Source organism: Lonchura striata, chromosome 4, assembly GCF_050655825.1.
Source record: "Lonchura striata isolate lonStrDom1 chromosome 4, ASM5065582v1, whole genome shotgun sequence".
In the NCBI taxonomy this organism is placed as follows: Eukaryota; Metazoa; Chordata; class Aves; order Passeriformes; family Estrildidae; genus Lonchura; species Lonchura striata.
In genome coordinates this window covers 25,599,480-25,618,798 of record NC_140706.1, presented here as the reverse complement: position 1 = coordinate 25,618,798, position 19,319 = coordinate 25,599,480, and the positions used below count along the sequence as shown (strand labels likewise).

The window sequence follows — 19,319 nt, the reverse complement described above, 5'->3', positions numbered from 1 at the left end:
AATATAATTTGTAGCCAGCACTTACAAAGTAAGGCACAAAAAAGCAAATGAGACTTTGGTAAAATGCATCCAGCAAGGTTATCCAAAAAGCTGAAGGCAAGTAAGCCTGTAAGAGAAAAACATAATTGCATTGTAACAAATTGCTGCATCCTTAACCAGCATTAATTTGGCTCTGGGGAATGATTATCTGCAGAAGTAATGCCGGTTAGTTTCCAAGTGAAAAAGGCATCTTTTGTGTTACAGTTATTAGAACAAAGATCTCAAGATCTCCCTCCACACATATATCTGTTAGTATTTAAATCAGCAGCCAGCACTGGGAACTCTAATCTTGCAGCTGTTCCTATCAGAACAGATGTACCAGAGCTTCAGCTGAGTCCTAAGGAGGGGAGGGGGCTGATGGACAGGAAAGTACCCTGCAGCTTACCATCACTGAATACCAAGTCCCACCTTCTTCTATCTCCATCCCTTTTTGTTATGTGTGCTGTTTGACTCCTCTGTGTGAATGGGACTCCTCTGTGAGCTAATTTAGCCCATCAGATGTGAGAAATTAACTCACTTTTCTGCTGGAATAACACATTGCTTTTTCAGTGAGTTAAATCAGCCCCTGTGAGGTCCTGATGGCATAACTGAGCTGGCACTAGGAAAACAGTTTAACTATATGGATGAAGAGGGAACAGGAAGAAAAAAAGGGAGAAGGGACTAAGACTTCCTCCCTCAGGAGCAGCACACTGCTGTGAGATCAACCACCTAGGAAACCACAGCTGCCTATGCTCTGGCTCAGTTATATCCCATTCCTTCAGGCACTGATGTGAGACACACAGGTGAGAAGTCCAATCATCCAGGATGTCCTCTATGATTAGTGGAGAGATGGGTTTTTCCAAAGAGCCATTCAGCCCTTTTAAGAACTGAACTGCTGTCTGAAGGTGATGTAGGAAACTTATTTGCTTTTCAGGAAAGTGCTTTAAACTACTGAAGATGAATCCCATTTACTGTTCCATTATTTTTTATGGTTTATACAAAGCTGTATACTTGTGATGTCATGGTGCAATATTGTGATATTGCCTCTTATTGCATCTTTTAAAGCATTTCTCTTTTTTCTATTCTGTATTTAAGTCCATGCAATTATTTCCATTTGCTTCCATGCAAGAGAGGAAATGATGGTATCTCCAACCACAGAGCAAGGAATGATGGGATGGACAAAAGACAAAAAAACTAACAGAAGATAAGGTAATAAAAAGGGAAAGAAGAAAATATATTATGTAATGTAGTAATTCCAATTATGTTGCTTCAAAACCTTCATCTCAGCTCAGATCACTGCATTGTACATATACTGAAGATCAAAACAAATAATGAGGCCTTACAACATTTACTTAATCAAAATTCTTTGACTGATGAAGCACAGAACTGCTCAAGCCAATCTACACAGGTTTGGATTGGTATCAAAAGAATACTTTGTTTTTCAAAAATACTGTAAATCAAGCAACATAAAATATTTAAGCATATATAAAAAGAAATGTAGAAGTCCACAAACAAGCAAAACAATTTGTCCATTCACTGTATTACCTTCTTTCCCTTCTAGACTGGACCTAAACTTCTGCCAGGTTATAATAAATGAGACAACACTATTACACAACACGCTGTAGCTCTTTTTTTTTAGTAGTATGTCTTAGAATAGAGTAGAATAGAACAGAATAAAACATTTCAGTTGGAAGGGATTATCTGGTCCAACTGCCTGACCACTTCAGGGCTGACCAAAAGTTCTAGCATGGTATTAAGGGCATTGTGCTCCTCCTTAACACTGACAGTCTTGGCGCACTGACCATACCTCTAAGAGTCTGCTCCAGTGTATGACCATTCTCTTGGTAAAGAAATGCCTTCTAATGATATTGCAGGATCTGATCCTAAAGAAAATGTTGGGTTTTAGGTGACTCATGTAGTCAGTATTTCCTCTCTCTGGACTATTAGTACCTATTTTGTCTCAGGCTCAGTACGTCACTGCCTTCAATTATTATAATAAAGATATTATTTTAATTATTAAATTTTTAAAACTATAAATTTAAAATTATGCTATAATTCATGCTAAGCAAAGCAGAAGCCAAGAAAGATCCCACCGAGTTATATAATTTTGATTTAGAACCTATTCCCCCACTCCCTTTGGTTTTCTGTGCTAAATGTTTGGACAGAATTTGCTGATAGACCACATATGATTTCAAGTAGGAAGGCAAATTTCAGAACATACCTGTAAGGTGAAAAGTACCCTCACTAACAAAAGTTCTTTGAAGATTATTTGAAATTAATCTGCTCTGATTCTTTGTCAGTTGAGACCTTTATATAACAAAGAAAAAATATACAGTATATAAAGTGCCCTTGCTCAAACAAATCCCAGTTTGAGGAAACATGTTGACAGCTGACATAATGAATGAAATAAACATGCTGGTAACAATGTTTGTCTAGTACACTGCTTTACCTGAAGTCCTTAATTTCTTTTATCATCCAAATATCTGATAAGATTGGGTCTATTACTGAAAAGAGCCTAAAAAATCTTTTTAAAAACAGGTTTATATTTGTGCACATATTGCACAAGCCTAGACACTTCCTAACAGAGAAAGCAATTTAAAACAATGTTTGTCTGAGATGAAACATAAAAGACAGAAATGGCTTAAATGCTGACCATTTCAATTTGCTTCAGGCCAAGCACTCTGCAACCTACCACAGATTTCTGGCTCATTGTGTAAAGCTGTGGTAGTTCCATGAGTATCTCTGCAGATATATCTTTGTCCAAGACACCATAGATGATGGGTGGCACCGATGTAAAAAGGAGATTGAAAAGAATCAAGATCCAGTAGTCAGTCATTGATGTGCCTGAAAACCCACAGAAAAACTGGTACCAAAACAGCAGATTCACATAGGTCTGAAAAGCCAAAGACAACATAATGAAATTTTAGCCATTGACAAATGCTTTAAAAACAAGAGGAAAATTGGTAGGTCTTAGGTCTGGTTAAAGTAATCCGTGGAAACATTTCAAATACAGACATGACTTGCTGAAACAGTCGTGCTGCCACCATATTAGTAGTGCCCCTCTCCCACTGTTTAATGAAGTCAAACAATGGCTTTGAGTGGGAAATTTAGTCAAAGGAATAAGAACCTCTGGCCTCTGCAGGCAAATGGGAAACTGAATTGTTTGACACATACTTTTTCCTATTTTGAAACCATTCACAATAGGAAGAGAAAAAAGAAAATAAGGCCTCACTGAACCTTTCGGTGCTCAAACATATTAAACTGTGATTATCCTAGAATGGGACAGTTACATACCACATTCTTGTAGAAGAAGTAAAGCACCATGTTGCTAAGTCTTGTGTAACACCAGTGACCATGGACAAGCAGCAGCTTCCTGAGGTGTCTAAACTGTGAGATTGCAAAGTCACTTGCCATCACAGCCTGCAAAACACACGAATAAAAGGATATGCTTTAACTAAACTGTTAAAAATAAGCTTCAGATACTGCCAACAAAGCAACTTACCCACTGTTGGAAGTTCTTATTTTATGATTTTTATACATAGTACTTGCCAGGTTATCCTCCCTCACGTATCCCCTTCCATACAAGACTTTAAAACTAACACACAGAGCTCAGTCCAACACAGCACAAACAGGAATATAGCTGTCATCATTATTACCACACAATAAATCACTGCACAGAAATCACTGACACTGACACTTAGGCTGCTCATTTCCCTGCATGACATAAGTAATATGGAGCTCACTGACAGGCAGCAAACTGTTGTTTGGAGCTTGACGTGCAGCATTCAGCTTCTGATTGCTCCTGGTGGAATGCTGAAGCCTGGGTGTGAGGCTCAGGCTGCAAAGTCTTGCCCATGTAAGGGAACTGACTATGGTGCTATTGGGTCTCCAGAGTACACTCTGAACTGATTTAAATCAGTTGCAAATCATTTGCAGGTGTCTTTGGATACACTACCTGCATGCCTTCCTGGCCAGATATTCCCACACCAGTGTCAGCCACCTGGATCATACTGACATCATTGGCACCATCACCTACAGAGAAAAGAAGAAAAATCAAAACTAGCTTTGCTGGCTATCACATGGCTATGGAGGTGTCAGGAAAAGACAAATATCAAACACCAGAGAGTTCAGAGAAATACGTTTTTATGGCCAACACTGAAAAACACTAAGGAAAACAGGATTAGTAAGTGGAACACCTGCCTGAACTGAGCTATGTTCTCCAAAGAGATAATAGATGTTCCTTTCGTCAGAATTTAGTTGGCATGCTGCACCACAAAATGTGTGTGCTTTAAATCACAGCCAGTCATCTCTCCTCTACCTCCTAATTTTGGGGATTATGATAGTAAGAAATATGCTTTCACTTGCTGCTTTGCATGTTACATAAGAACGGTATGACTGGTGCTGTTCTTATTGCTTTATACTGACGTATGTTTATGGACTAAATTTACTACTTCAGAAGACAAACATCATCTCCTGTCAGAGACAGCTACAATTCAAAGGATTATCTTGCTCATAAAATAAATTTTGTGACAGACATTAGCAAAATATACAAGAGAAGAAATTGGCTTTTACTTCTTTTCAGAGAAAGGAGGATAACCACAAGACTCACCTACAGCTAATGTCATTGCCTTTAGCTTACTTCGCACCAATTTGACCAGGACACTCTTCTCCAGTGGTGTGGCTTGGCAACAGACTACAGCCCGACATTTTTCTGTGAGTTCCAAGAAAATATTCTGTAGGCTGTCATGAAGGACATGTTCTAAAGTCCTTCCATCAATAACCAGGCCTGAATTGAACCCATGAGCTTGGGTGGAGAGACTTGCAGAGACATTTCCAAGTTTCTCACTGTGTTTTTTTTTGACAGAAGTATTATTCTGGATGTCTTCTAAAATTTTGCTCATTACCAAGGCACAGGCATCCTAATAAAAGACACAAGAAAAGCATCTTATGAAATATTGTTTATACTCTTCCTCCCTTTTCACTTCATAAAATACATATGGGGAAAAAAATCAAATGCTTGTATAGTATTTATTTTGAAAGGCTCAGACATGAGGTTGAATACCCCTTTAAAATCACACAGGATGTAGACTGTTGTTAATGAAAGTGTCTATGATAAACTTTGCTTCAGCAGATTTGCTTTGGTATTGTATTAGAGAAGAGAGAAAAACCTATGCAAGCCAGAAAACCTTTACAGACTAGCAGGAAAAGCAATCATTAAGGATTCCATAATATATACAGCTTTGATAAAACTTTTGCTCTCCGTGTTTCTTTTGTCTGGCATGCAGAACCAAAAGTGCACTTCATAACACATTAAAAGTGATCTGCCACGAATTACTGAAGAACTGGACCTGTGGAATGTTTTACCTTATCAGAATCAATATAAGAAGTTTGTGGTATCAATATATGTAAAGCACATGCAACATAGAAGAAAATATATCTTCTTAAATCTTCTCATCATTTTACTTTGAAATGCAACAGTATCAAATCCTGTTTTTTATTTCTAAGCCTAGTTAGAGGGAGGAAGAGCACTTATTCAAAAGAGGCTTAGTTCTCACTGTCAAGACAGACACTAATTTCCCAGCAGAGTAAAAGGAAAATGCTGGCACAAATCAAACTCCAAGCTTTCCTCAAACACAACTAGACTAAAAATCCTTTCTTTTTTTCACTTTATTTTCCCCACAGTTAATTCTTTTATGGCATATACAAATTGTATTTCTTAAGACATATATAAGCAAGTAAAAAAAGGAAAATTAAAGGTCTTAGAACAAGTCTCTAAACCTGAAACCATGTAAACTCCTTAGCTTACCACAGAGAGAAATTAAGAAGTTTATTCAATTAAAATAATTAATCATAATGTAGGGACATAATGTAGCTGTTACATACATAGAATGGATTTCATATTTTACCCACAAGGAAGAACAATATAGAAAAGCAAATGTTCTTTCATTTCCCAAGGAAGCAACATTTGCTTTTCTGTATTGTCCTGTGGACTAACCTTATTGAATTTTTCAGCAGAGAAGAAAATCTACTTTTCTACTCACCCTACTCTGTGATTTTAGAGTGAAGATTTTGTCCTCTGGTTCCAGCAGTTTACAAGCATAGGCAATGTTGACAGCTGTCTCTCTCTTGTCACCTGTCAACATCCATATTTTTATTCCAGCTTTCCGTAAAGCCTGAATTGTGTCTGGAACACCTTCCTGCAGGCGATCTTCAATGCCAGTGGCACCTTCATTTAGTCAAGCAGAAATATTAGTGCTGCTGTATTTCCAAAACCAAAATGCTTCAAGAGTGACAGGACGAGCTGGTTTTCTCTCTGTACCCACATCCCAAAACAAACATGCTACCATGTGCTTGTAATTTCCTGAAAGAAAGCACCTTGGCAGTATGAAGTTGTTTAAACTCTATATTTTCACTTCCATTTAATGTTAGGGCCAAACTATATTGCTTAGTGTCACACCAGAGATATGACCCTGCAAGACAGCAGGTCTCCAAAGCAGCTTGACTTCTCTCTGTTGGCTTTAGTGGCCAAGGGTACCTGTATATCCTTACAAAAGAATCACTCTGCATCACTGCTCTGGCTTCTCTCCAGAAACTGAAGCCAGTGATCCCATAATTTCTTTATTATCAAGGTTTATGGCACCTACACTAAGCAGATATGACACAAAATAAGAGAAGGAGCACTCTTTACACAACAGAATCTGTCTCTCTTCAGCTTCTAGCACGAGCTGCCTTTACCACTATAGTCAGAGCTTTGCATTTGTTTTCCAAATGTTATTTGCTGGGAAGCTCTCTAAAATTATTATCCCAGGCTGCTTGCAGTCTACCTTTCACACACCTACAACAAACATTTTTTTGTTTAATTTCTGCACAGCTGAATGACCTTCAGAGGAACGGTTCTGGCAGAAGCATGCCTGACTTCTCTCCGTGTTATTACAGGAGAACACAGCACAAGTACACCTGCTGTGCCATGACTGCAACACTGATAGAAAATGTGCCCAGAAATGGGTTACCTCTGAATATTTGCACAGGCAAGCCTGTGACTTGTTACTATCATTTCATGTGTTTGTTATAATTACATTTAAAAACTCTAGTGAAGATAGAAAAATACACAATATTAACAATAAAAGAAACAAAAAAAACCCAAAACAGTAGATTTTTTACTGACGACAGGAGAGCACCATCTGTCTTCAGTGTGCTTTGTAACTAGTACAAACTTCAGGAGTGACGATAAATTCTGTAAAAAGCTCTGTGTTACACAGATTGTAAGCAAAGCACAGCTTTCTGCAAGCAAATTCCAATTATGAACATCATAGGCAGTTACCTGGGAATATTTTCTACCTACCAAGCAAAGTTAGATTGGTCTCAAGCCTCATGGCAGATTCAAGCAGCAGGTCCTCCCTATTGTCAATGCTGGTTTCTGCTAAAAAACGATGATTTAACCACTCTGCATATTCTGCATCACTCATCACCTACACAGAGAGGGAAAACATAGGCATGTATCTATGCTGGGTTTTAAACAGTGCATCAAAAGTGTTCCCATGGTTACTTCTGTTGTCCACATCCCGAACCTACAAGTGCAGCCCATGGCAGTGCATTGCTTACATGCTCCAGGATGTCCAAGGATTTAGTACAATGTTCAGAGTGTTAGATTACTTTGCCAGGCTACTCATTTGCACCCTGCGTGTTCCTTGACAGATTTCCATTTACATGGAAGGCAGGCAGGGCAATGGGCACAGTGCACTGTCCCTGCTGCTGCTCAGCTGCAGTGCTGCTACTGCCACAAAACCACTGCACAGCTGGGTACAGTTCGATGGTTGCACAGCTACACAGCCTGCGCTTTCACTTTGCATAAAGCTTTGTCAAGAGGCTTCTCGCCCATTTCAATCCCTATGGAATTTTACTTCTGAGCAGCTTTGAATTTAAACTGGAATCTCAAAACATCACTTCAGTTGTGCATCCACAGCTTGTAACATTGAAACTGTTTGTGAAACCCAGTAAAAGAGGTGTAACTAATCTCTTTTTTGTGTCTGAAGTCTACCCAGGGTAAGATTCATACAAGGAGACGTGTTTATGAGTCCTAAAAAACATCTGGCTATTTGACAATACCCATTTTAAAATTAGGATGTTAAGATGCTTGGCATCCTAAACTGACAACAGTGGCAATCTAACAGATGTCAGGAATTGATCTGGGTTTTCTTACAAATTCCTTCTAAAAGAACATTGGGATAAAAAAATGTTTGCTCCATTGGTGATACCACTGAGTCTGGTCACAGACTGCAAACATTCACCAAAATACATATTAAAAGAAATACCTTCTTAGCAATACAAAGAGTGCGTAGTCCTCTTCTGGCATAATCATCCAAATGCTGCTGAGTTCTCTCTTTAATGTTCTCTTCAATTTCAGAATTGTTAGTATGTACCATCACACAAAAAGAAGAGAAAGTAAATTAAACAGGGATGTTTCAGCTAAATTTAGCAGAAAATTTTGAAGGTCTAAATACATTCTTGAAGTAGTAAAATGTTGAAACTTATCATTAAAGAATGATAAGGGCAAAGAATTAAAAGTTCTGTAGCTACCTTCAGAGGCAGTTCTCAACAAATCCATCATGACTGAGTCTGCGCCTTTTGTGTACACCACCACTTTGTTGGAGACTGGATGCCGAACCACCACTGACATCCTTTTCCGCAGTGAATCAAAAGGCAGGATGTGCAAAAGCTGAAATGTTAAAGACCCCAGACCTGCAAAGTCCACAGTTACTTGACCTGGAGTCCTAGACTGTAGAACACATTTATAAGCCCTAGCAGCATGAACCAAGGCAGCTTCATCTGGACTCTCAGCTTCATAACTTAGTTTTGGTATGGGAAATAATTTGATAGATGACACAGCATGGTTGGGTTCACCACCAGCAGCTACATTCACTAGATGTATTTCTCCAGGCACTTGAGAATTTTCTGGGCTGTCAGTATTGTGAGGTTCAGAAATCCTTTCACCAGCTCCATCCAAAGTAGGTGAAGCCAGTTTCATTCTAAAAAGAGACAGTTTTCTCACAAAACTATTGGGGCTTTCAGATGATGATTTCTTTACACTTGGAAGTGGGGAAGAACTTAGTCTCCAGACTGAAAATCTCTGGAACATTTGCCTGATTTCCTCAAGTGATTTAACAGGCATTCTACTCAGCGAAGAGAGTCTCACCTGGAACAGAATAGTTAGAGAAAGCATTTATGCTAAATTCTTCCTATTTTGTTATATTAAGGAAGGACACCTTACAAAGTAGAAATGTTTCATAATGAAAGTAGTGTTTTAATGTTTACCATGGGTTTGACTGCTTGGATTAAAGATGGCCAGCTCAAGTAAACATGAAGCCTTATAAATACAGTAAATAGCCTCTATAAGCTGTGTAAATCCTTCAAGTTTAATTCATGACTCCATGCAATACTTCTTTTCAGAACTTTCAGTAATGAACAGAGTAAGTATGACATGGTAACTTTTTGAAGTTCTGGCAAATTGAACTGAACACTTTAATCCTTGTTCTGAATTAGCAAAATACTTGTGAAGAATAAACCAACCCCTTCACACTAACTAGCTACAAGAACTGCTAAACATACAGTACCTGATCAATGGTTTTTAGTGTTTTAAACTGACAGTTCCCCTGTGATCAGTGTTATAAAATAACTGGTTTTCTGTTACTCAGAACAGCTAGGGAGGTAACATCTTAGAAAAATAAGGCATAGCAGGCTGACATTCCTTTATCACTGCTGGTGAGGACGTAAGAATGAGTTAGCGGGAAGCATGTTCTCTTTTGCCACTGAAAAGCAAAAGGCAGGGACAACCTGTGGCTCAGTCCTCCACAGTTCCAGCAAGCTGTAATGTGTCTCCATTCAACATCATGGAAACAGAGACAAGGAATGTCCTTTCATTGCCTCTTCCTATGACAACATTGCAATTTCCCATTGCCTTGAGTTCTTTCCTGTTATTCCCTGATCATGAACTCAGAAAACCTCCTTCCACATTGCTCCTCCCAATCAACCTACTAGTGACCTGGAGATCTACCCTGTTGGCAAGTTATTCACACATATTACTCTCAAAAAACCAAAATTCTCACCTGTATGTTATTCTCCATCCCATTTAAGGAATAGGTAACTATTGACTATGAACTCATCTGCCTCATCCACACATAGATCTTTAGGCTGCCTACTAAACACCTTTCTGGGAATGCTTGGAAGCACACTAAAACACCAGGCTTATTTATACATAGGAGGTACTTCATACCCCACAGGATGTTTTATGAATGTCTCCAGCTATGGTTGTAGGTTTACTACCTAGATAGACACCAAAATCTAGTTCTGCACATGTCACTATTTTTTTTTCCAAAAACAAAGTCAATTAATGTAAATCACTATGTAATGAAAGAAAGAAATCAAAGCTGAATTTGGGAATTAACTTGCAACACAGTCAAAACTGGCAAAAAAATGGAATTATGAAAATCCCACAATGAAAAAACCCAAAAGATTTTTTTAAAAAAGTACTATTTTTAAAAAAAAGTTAGGTTGTGTGCACTGAAAACAACAAGTGGTCACTCCAAACTACTAAAAACCAGGGCAGACTAGCAAATACACTTTAATTCATGGTGAGACAACTTTATGCCATACTGCATAGCAAATTTTCTTCTGACTAATATACATAAAACTTAATCTTCCGTACTTTTGCTGAATGTCTATTTGAGTAGTCAGGGAAAAGGTAAGAGCATTCTCAGTTTCAATATTCTATGAATCTTCAGCAATTATTCTTATTTTTCAATCAAGAATAACCTATTACCATTCAAGGTAACCTGAATGTATTACTACAAGAATACATTCTTGTAGTAATACAAGAATTACTTGTAGTAATACAAGAATTACTACCTGAATGTATTACTACAAGAAGTTATACCCATATCTAAAAAAACCCATAATTAGAATATGGAAAAAATTACAACTGCATTTTAATCTCCAAATTTGTCTTGTAAAAGTTACAAATGGTAACAGAAACAAAAAGATTGAAGTCAGTTTATCAGTATTATTTTATTTAATAGCTCATTACACTCCATGTTTTAGAATAATTCCCTTCTTCCTGACAGGACGAAAATGCAGAGCTGAAAAGGATAATACTTAAAATGTCAGTTAATTATATTTTTCTTTTTGTAACTGAACCAAAAAGAAATCAGCTACTTGCAAATATGGCCAAATAACCAAAGGCAAGGCCTTCTTACCTTCTGATGTGTCTGATTGGGACCTGAGACTACAACAGTATTACAGATTGCCAGAGCAAGAAAGAAGTCCGTGATATACATTGCCTCCAAAGATGACTTGCTGCTAGCTTCTTCTGATTGTTGATAGGAACGAAAAGAAATTTGACTGAACTTCTCCAGCAGCTGTGTGTCTGGTACAACATCTGTTTCCTATTATGAAATGAACAAAAGCTTCCATCAGGTTATAAACTTAAGTCTCTGGAGGTTAAATCAGTTACAGACAATCAAAGTGTAGAAGCTCATACAACTTCCCTCCTGTGCTGAGTTGTAATACCAGGAAACAGAGGAACACTGGCATCTTTACTACCTTGTACTAGACCATTGAAAATGGCAAACTTCCTGTCCAAAGAGGTAAACACTAAAGGCTTAGTTCACAGGCTTAGACACTTCACAAGAGATTAAGTATGACAAATTGTATTTAGACCTTCAGGTACAGAAGCAGAGTTTTTTCCTCACATGACCTCAAATAAGTATTGACCATATAGGTATTTCCTATTAAAAACAAAATAAAATGCCAGAAACCTCTTAAAATAAAAACCCAAACTGTTATTAAATTGCTAATTTCACCTGAAGTGATCATGGATGCAGAGCAGCACGAGTCAAAGTATACACCTTCATGAACCAACATGTGTCTGTAATGTCAGTTGTAAATAGCATGCAACCAAGCCATCATGAGACCTCTGATTTTGGTGGAAGACAGAAAGGATTTCTTAAATGACAACCAATCTGATCAAATGGGAGTAAAAAGAGATACCCTCATGAGTTAATTCAGTGATTTAGCATCAAACCAAACAGGTTCTACTTACAATGGAACTACTGAAAGCCATGTGTCCTGAGCTGGAAGTATCACCTGCTTCTTCTTGCCTTTTGAATGCAGAGAAACTACCAGACAACTGTGTCATAGACTTTCTGTTCAAAGGTTCACACACAGCTCTCCAGTTGCTCTCCTGACATTTTGATGTAGGGACTGAAGAGCCACACTGACAATCAGCTGAATTCTTATCCTCAGAATCCATCTCTTGATAAGATTCCAATCTCTTTGCTAAGGAAAGGGAAACAAATTTATTGTTCCATGAGCAAAAAGAAACATGTCCAAAATACTGCCTGAAGTAAGGAATTAGTTATATAGTTAAGAATAATCCACCATTTATGAAAAATTGAACCTCTAACAAGCCACAAGCCACTACACTGTGCTCCTGTTTGGGCAGCGTTCTACTGAATTGAATCCGGAAGAGGGAACAAGAATGACCAGTTCTGCATAACATGAGTCATATAGATACAGTAAAATAAACTGGAGTTACACAGCCTCCAGAAGGGCACATTGATGGGAGTCAAATGCATGTTCAAGTAAATGGAAATTGCATGGAGATAGGAAATAGCCTGTTTTCTGTGAACACTGTGGCTATCAGAAGACACAATGGCTCAGTATTGTGGCAAGATGGACTCAGGCTAAGTATCAACCAAACCTTGTCAGAGGTGAGGAACATATCGGAATGGAATGCCTGAGAAAGCAGTGAATAGAACTTTTGTGGAGGTTCTGAAGAAATAAAACAAATAATTTAATAAAGAATAATAGCAACAATTCTGCTTTAGGCCAGAAAACAGGACCAGACTTCTGCTGAGTTTTCTCTGTATTATGTTATGATGGATCAGGATTGTATGTCAGGGGTTTCATATATACAGCTGCTAGCAGGAACTCGTTCAAACTCTATTGGACATGTCCTCACAAAATGTCACACATTTTCAGAATTTTTAATTGAAAAGCAAGTTTCAATAATGAAACTTTGTCTGGACATGTGTAACACCTTTGTGCCAGAGATGTAAATGCAGTTCTGTTCTTCTCCACAAATCAATGGCGTAAAGATTCTCTGTAGCAAATGGAAACACTCCTATGCTATCATGTGCTTGATTAAGAACATATCCAAGTATTTGCACTGGAGTACTGAGAGTGTTTGACCACATGCCAGAAGTAGAAATCTCTGGAAAGCTATGGAACTATGAACACTATTCAGCTTTCAAGTTTTACCTCTCACTGTGACAACAGCATTCTATGAACATACACCAGCACTTCAGTGCCTAAAATCCACAGACATCATAGAAAAACTGTTCTGAAAGCTGTGTGTTGCCTATTTATTTCATTGAAGTCTGAATACAAGCAATGGCACACTAGCAAAAAACCAGCTTCAACATACATTGCAGACATGTTCAGCAACACCACTAATTTCCTATTTCTTTATTTCAGGTGTGTAAGAGGCCGTCTGAAGACCCTCACTCATTTGCCTGCCGATTGCCACGAGCAGGATTTCCCTTCCCCCTCTGCAGTTCCGGCTTGGAGAAGGCAACAGTGCAGGTGTAGCCGCTGTACCGTTACGTGCTGTTCCCAACGAGGACCGGCAAGAACTTGGCAAGGAGTTGGCAAGGACTTGGCGAAGACCCAGCGTGGACCCAGCACAGAGTGGCCTACTGCAATTCCTGCTTCACTCTCCACCTTTAAGCCAAATGAACTGTTGGGGTGACTCTGGTGGTCTCTCACTGAAGACCCCTCATCTGCCTCACTACCACCATGACAGATGGAGATCAAGAACCCTCTCCCCAAGGACTGAGACTGAGACTCCTACCACAAACAGTGGGCGAAGGGAGAGAATGACCTGACCTGTTCTTCTCCAGTAACTTCAATGGACTTATCCCTTATTGTGTTTGTTCAGCCTAGATGATGTTCTGTAAATACACTTGTTCCCCCACAGCAATTTCAATAGACTCTCATTGTTCTGCCTGCTCCCCCCCTTTTCCCTCTGTGGACTATAACTGGACCCCTGGGATAGGTAGAACTTTGGAGACTCTCCCCAACACAACAAGACGGATCCACATCGTCCGGACCAGTGAGGACTCCGCCTGTGTTGGTAGCTATTCCCATCCCCCCTTCTCTCTCTCTCTCTCTCTATCCTTTTTATTTCTTTTCTGAACCCACTATCACATTTATTGTTTTGGCCCTTAATAAAGGTGCATTTGTTGTGATTAAACTGCTGATTGTCTTTTGCACTTTGGGATCGGCTAACGAACCATCACGACACCCCGCTATAAGCGGATCGTGACATTAAAATTGGCGTCACGGACAGGATTTCTGTCTAGGCAGAAGGGTGCAGGTTCTGTGTAGTCTGTAACAGGGGAAGGACGTTTCTTGCCAGCCGCACCTAGCCTGCCAGTACAAAAGACTGAGCATGGTCTGGAGAGCAAGGGGTAAGATTCAGATTTCCCACAGACTGCACATTGCCTAGGTGAAAAAGCACCCACACTGTCTTCAGAAATTGCAAAAGATCTCTTAGTGCAAAAGGCGGGACACTGTTGTTTTAAATGTGTGTTTGGACTGTCTGGGAAGGAAGAGACGACTTGAAGAAACTAAGCAGAGCCTCCCAGGCAGATTTTGTCTCTTCACCCACCCAGGGAAGTGAAGGGCGACACAGCGAAGTCTGTGTGCTTTGAGTAACTTAAGTTTGTACCTCCCTGCTGTGGTTTTGGTCCCTTCACAAAATGAGTGGCATTTGTTATGATTAAACTGCTGAGTGTCTTTTGCACTTTGGGATCGGCTAACGAACCATCACGACACCCCGCTATAAGCGGATCGTGACAAGGTGGTACCAACTGCACAGGAAAGAAGAGAAAAGTGGGATATCATTCTGTTTTATGCAAACAGAAAACCTATCCATATGTCAGTCCCCAGGTCTGTTGCTCTAAGTGAGATGGAAATAGGTTTATTATGTAATTTGTGAGTCTTGTATTTTCTACTGTCTTCTCTTTCTGCAACACAAATGAAAGAATCCTGTCACCCATCCTGCTATTCTGATGAGTCCAATGAAACAGAGAGACCAGGACATACACTTTGGCAGGCCATCTTCCTGATATCAACATGAAATTAGTAACATAGCTCTTTTAAAAAACAGGTAAGTGGAAACATAACAGACTGTGACTCTCCACAACTACCAAATACAAAATCCCACATGAGGCACTGATACCTTTTACTAGAAAGCAGCAGCAATGACTTAGTATGTGTTTGTAGAGGCAGGCTTGGACAACACATGCCCATTCTGCTTTGCTTCCAGGCTGTGGAGAAGCTGCATGCTCTGTCTGAAGTAAAATGTGGCATCTCTTACAACACCACACTGCTCTACTGCAATGGTCAAAGAAGCACACCTCACTTTAGACAGAACACTGCCTGGGGGCATCTCTTTAGAGGATTACACTGAATCACAGGCATCCCTTTACCCTGGGAAATGCAGATACAAACATAGAAATGAATGTTCAGATGAGGAAGCTTCTATATAAAAGACCACGTTAAACTGCAACTCCTACCATATGTAGTAAGAGCTTTGCAAACAGCAGCTCTATGCATGTAAACAAATATAAACTAGGGCTAAAAAACAAGACCTCCAATGTTTTTCAAACTGATTTTCAGGGTTCATACGATTTCTAATTTGTTAGGAAAAAATGCATGTTTACTCTCCAGGGAAAAGACAGGCCACAGGAGGAAGCAATTATGTACATAATCAACACACTAATAATTTTGTAAAATAACTTTATATGAACTATTAGCAGAATCATGTGGAGGCATACTTTCCATGGCACACTGAGATCTGAATCAACCACAGCTGCATCACTCACACCACTCTGGTTTCTTTTCTGAAGTTTTCCTTGATTTAGGAAATGCTTTGAAAATATGTTCTTTTTATTTAAGTTGTTAATTCATCAAGTTCAAAACTTAAACATTTTTTCTCACTTTGCTGTTGTCATTTTTCCCCATACAAAGACAAAGAAGCATCTGGGAACCCTCATCATAACAATTAAAAAAATATTTGTGCAGAAATGGCTGTAAAATTTGTCTGTAAAATTTGTCTGTAAAATCTGGTCTTGTGACACAACAAAAGAAGGCCTGAACAATTCAATACTGTGGCCAGCAGAGTGTGCCTTTTGCTTGCAGTGAGCAGTTGTATCTAGCAGCAAACCTATCAAAACCACAAAAAGGGTTTACTACACAGCTGTGCCTCACATGTCTACCAATCATCAGCACCTAACCCTTGATCTCATACGGAATATTTGCGTTGTTCACTAGCAAAAGAGCAAATGTCTGCAGACACTAGTACATACACGTGGTTATGATAATAAATACTTTGTGGTTTTATATAATTAACAGAATGGCTAATTAAGTAATTCACATCACTCTGCCCAGTTTTCTCTTATGTCTGGAGCTGTATCTTCTCCCAGCTCCCAGAAGACTTCAAGTTGATTCCCATGAAATACATATGGAAAGATCCTACACTTTCAGACAATATGACAGCAACTAATCATTAGTACTGCTTCTTGACTCTTTGGCTAATAATAAGCAGCTGTGTAAGATCTAAGTAAGACAACAAATGCTATGTACAACAGTCATCTGACTAACTTGTACCTTAAAATTACTTAAATAATGTAATAATACTGTTAAGCATGCATTTAATTTGGGTTACTATATCCTCAAGAGCAGAACTACGTCAAAATGGAGTCTTAACATATACTACATAAAGGTGGTACACTGCTAGGACAGTCAACAGAATGTTTAAAGCTTGAAATGCTAGGTAAGCATTGGCACTCTAGCTGGAGAGAAAAAAAAAAAAGAGACGAAACAGTAGACAGGCAATTTTCCGGTGTTCTGGGTTCTGAATATTCCATAGTGAGAAACAAAACCAAGTAAGCATGACTTCCTTCCACAATGAGTAAAGAATATTTAGTTCATGGTATCAAATATGTTGGAAAAATGATCCAGGTGAACAAAGGTTTAGTGTCTTACCATTTTCCTCATGGCAATACTCCTGTCCTGCAATGGTGCATCTCCGAAAAACCATCTTATTTTCAGTGAGGGTTCCAGTCTTGTCAGAGAAAATATACTGAATCTGGCCAAGGTCTTCAGCAATATTTAGTGCTCGACACTGAATAGTTGAGTCTGTTTTCTCATGGTAAAAATCAATGTCATTCTGTATTAAATAAATTTGTCCCAATTTGACAATCTCAATAGAAACATAGAGAGAAACAGGGATCAAGACCTACCAAAATAAAAAATATAGGGATTAAATAAAACCAAAGTCTCTGGTCAGTTACAAACATGAAGTAGCTCTACCGAAGCAGAAGAGCCACTTCAAGGGTACAAATGAGATTAGAATATGACCATGTTCAAAGCACACCAGTTACCTGTAATAAAATGATCATTGTCCAGAACATATAGAAGCCTGCTAATGTTGGAGGACTCAATTTCCCATCTGGCCCAGGGATGTTAAAAAAAAGTACTTCTGAATACCTACTTAACCAAATTCCATGACCTTGAAAACAAGAACAAGATAAAGTCAATCAGTTTCATTTAAAGTGTATCACAGCTCAGGGTTGCTGTGTTAGCTCTTATACTCTGCAGTTCTTTCTAAGCTTTTAAACTACAATTTTATATCTTGGGCTTTTTCCCAACAGGAGTCCCAAGGATCAATACATACATGAAGAAATACCTTACATGCCTTTTATCAACAGCATCTATACAGCACACCTCAGAAACAAAGAATTATTAACTACACTTCACAAACAGTTTTTTCCCCTCCATAAAAGCCCTCTGGCAATTAATTTTGTTATCCTTGTTTGTCCAGGTTTTAGTCTACTAGTGAACACATAATCATGTCATAATTTTAAAGTGTAATCTGAAGAAGTTTTATTAAACATATTTTTAACATATTTTAATATTTTTTAACATATTTTAAACACCTTTATGATCTGTCAGAAAAGTCAGTCTGTTTAGATTTAGTCAAGTTAATAATTTAATAAATCCCTAAAATATCAAGTCAGTACAGCTTCAGTCACTCTAGGTCTGTGTACATGCATCTCATGTTACCTGAAAAATCCTAAGAGAAAGTAGGAGTTTTGCAGAACAGTAAGCAAGAAAAAAGATAAATCGAATGGAGAAACAGGTTCTAGACCCAAAGACTCACATCAGAAACACACTTTTTAACCACACTCCAGATCAAACATGACAACATGAACTTAAACCTCACAGAACTCCCAACTTTCAGGAAATTACATATGGATGAAGACTGACAAAATCAGCCCCAAAATAAAACACTAACCATTGTAGGCTGAGAGAGGAAAATAGCAGGAATCTGAGTGATTCTCACTTACCTACTGCACCAGTTAAACACATCAAAAGTAGAAGCAGAACACACCAAAGAATATCAGTGTTCACTTTTCTTTCCAATTTACTGCGCTTATAATGAGGGCCGCTGTTATTCAGCATAGCTTTGGTTTCATGACCTGCAACCAAAAAGGAGATTGAAATTCTCTAATAACAGGTATCACAACTGCAAGTGCTTTATATTCTAAAGCTTTGGGAAACAGAATATTTCTATTAACTAATATTTGAACAGCCATTATAAATATGAGCAAATCATATTCTCCTACAATACATGAATTCCGTCCTAAAGAAAACTGAACAAGTTAAATCAAAATCTGTCCTGTATACATTAACTTTTATTAGCTTACATTAACTATATTCACTAATATTCTTTCCTATAGAAAAAACATCATTCTTCTACAAAACCCTACACTTGTGTTAGAACTATTTGGCTGTATACATCATATTGATAAGTGTAAAAACTTCTGTCCTTTCTGCAAATTGTAGAGCAGAACTAGAAGAACAGCACTAGCTTCAGTTTTGGTTAAGAAAAAAGTCCTAAGCAAGTCATACATTTCCACATGTATTTCAAAATTTAGTTTACCACTGCAACTAACAAGCTGAGGATTAGGACCTGTTTACACACAACAGATCTGCCCTTCCAGGAATAATCAGAGGGATCAGTTTTTACTGTGAAAACAGAAAAAAACTTAACCCAGATATGTATTCTTAACATTTCTAGCTAAGGCTGCCTTCTGCTGGATTCAAGCTTTTACTCTCCCAATTCCCCTTTTTACAATATTGTTTCTTAGGACATACAACTATCTTGTTTGCAAGGC

General features: G+C 38.4%; 1 protein-coding gene across 1 annotated transcript in view; it reads right to left on the bottom strand.

The window, feature by feature from the left end:
- The window catches only part of ATP10D (ATPase phospholipid transporting 10D (putative)), a 53,378-nt gene that overhangs the window by 18,266 nt on the left and 15,793 nt on the right, over positions 1-19,319 (bottom strand). Inside the window, 14 exon segments of the mRNA XM_077782832.2 lie at positions 26-106; positions 2,711-2,911; positions 3,313-3,438; positions 3,974-4,050; positions 4,628-4,937; positions 6,060-6,244; positions 7,361-7,487; positions 8,331-8,439; positions 8,598-9,211; positions 11,268-11,456; positions 12,113-12,348; positions 17,125-17,377; positions 17,523-17,650; positions 18,489-18,620. Of these exon segments, the coding sequence (XP_077638958.2) occupies positions 26-106; positions 2,711-2,911; positions 3,313-3,438; positions 3,974-4,050; positions 4,628-4,937; positions 6,060-6,244; positions 7,361-7,487; positions 8,331-8,439; positions 8,598-9,211; positions 11,268-11,456; positions 12,113-12,348; positions 17,125-17,377; positions 17,523-17,650; positions 18,489-18,620 (2,768 nt within the window).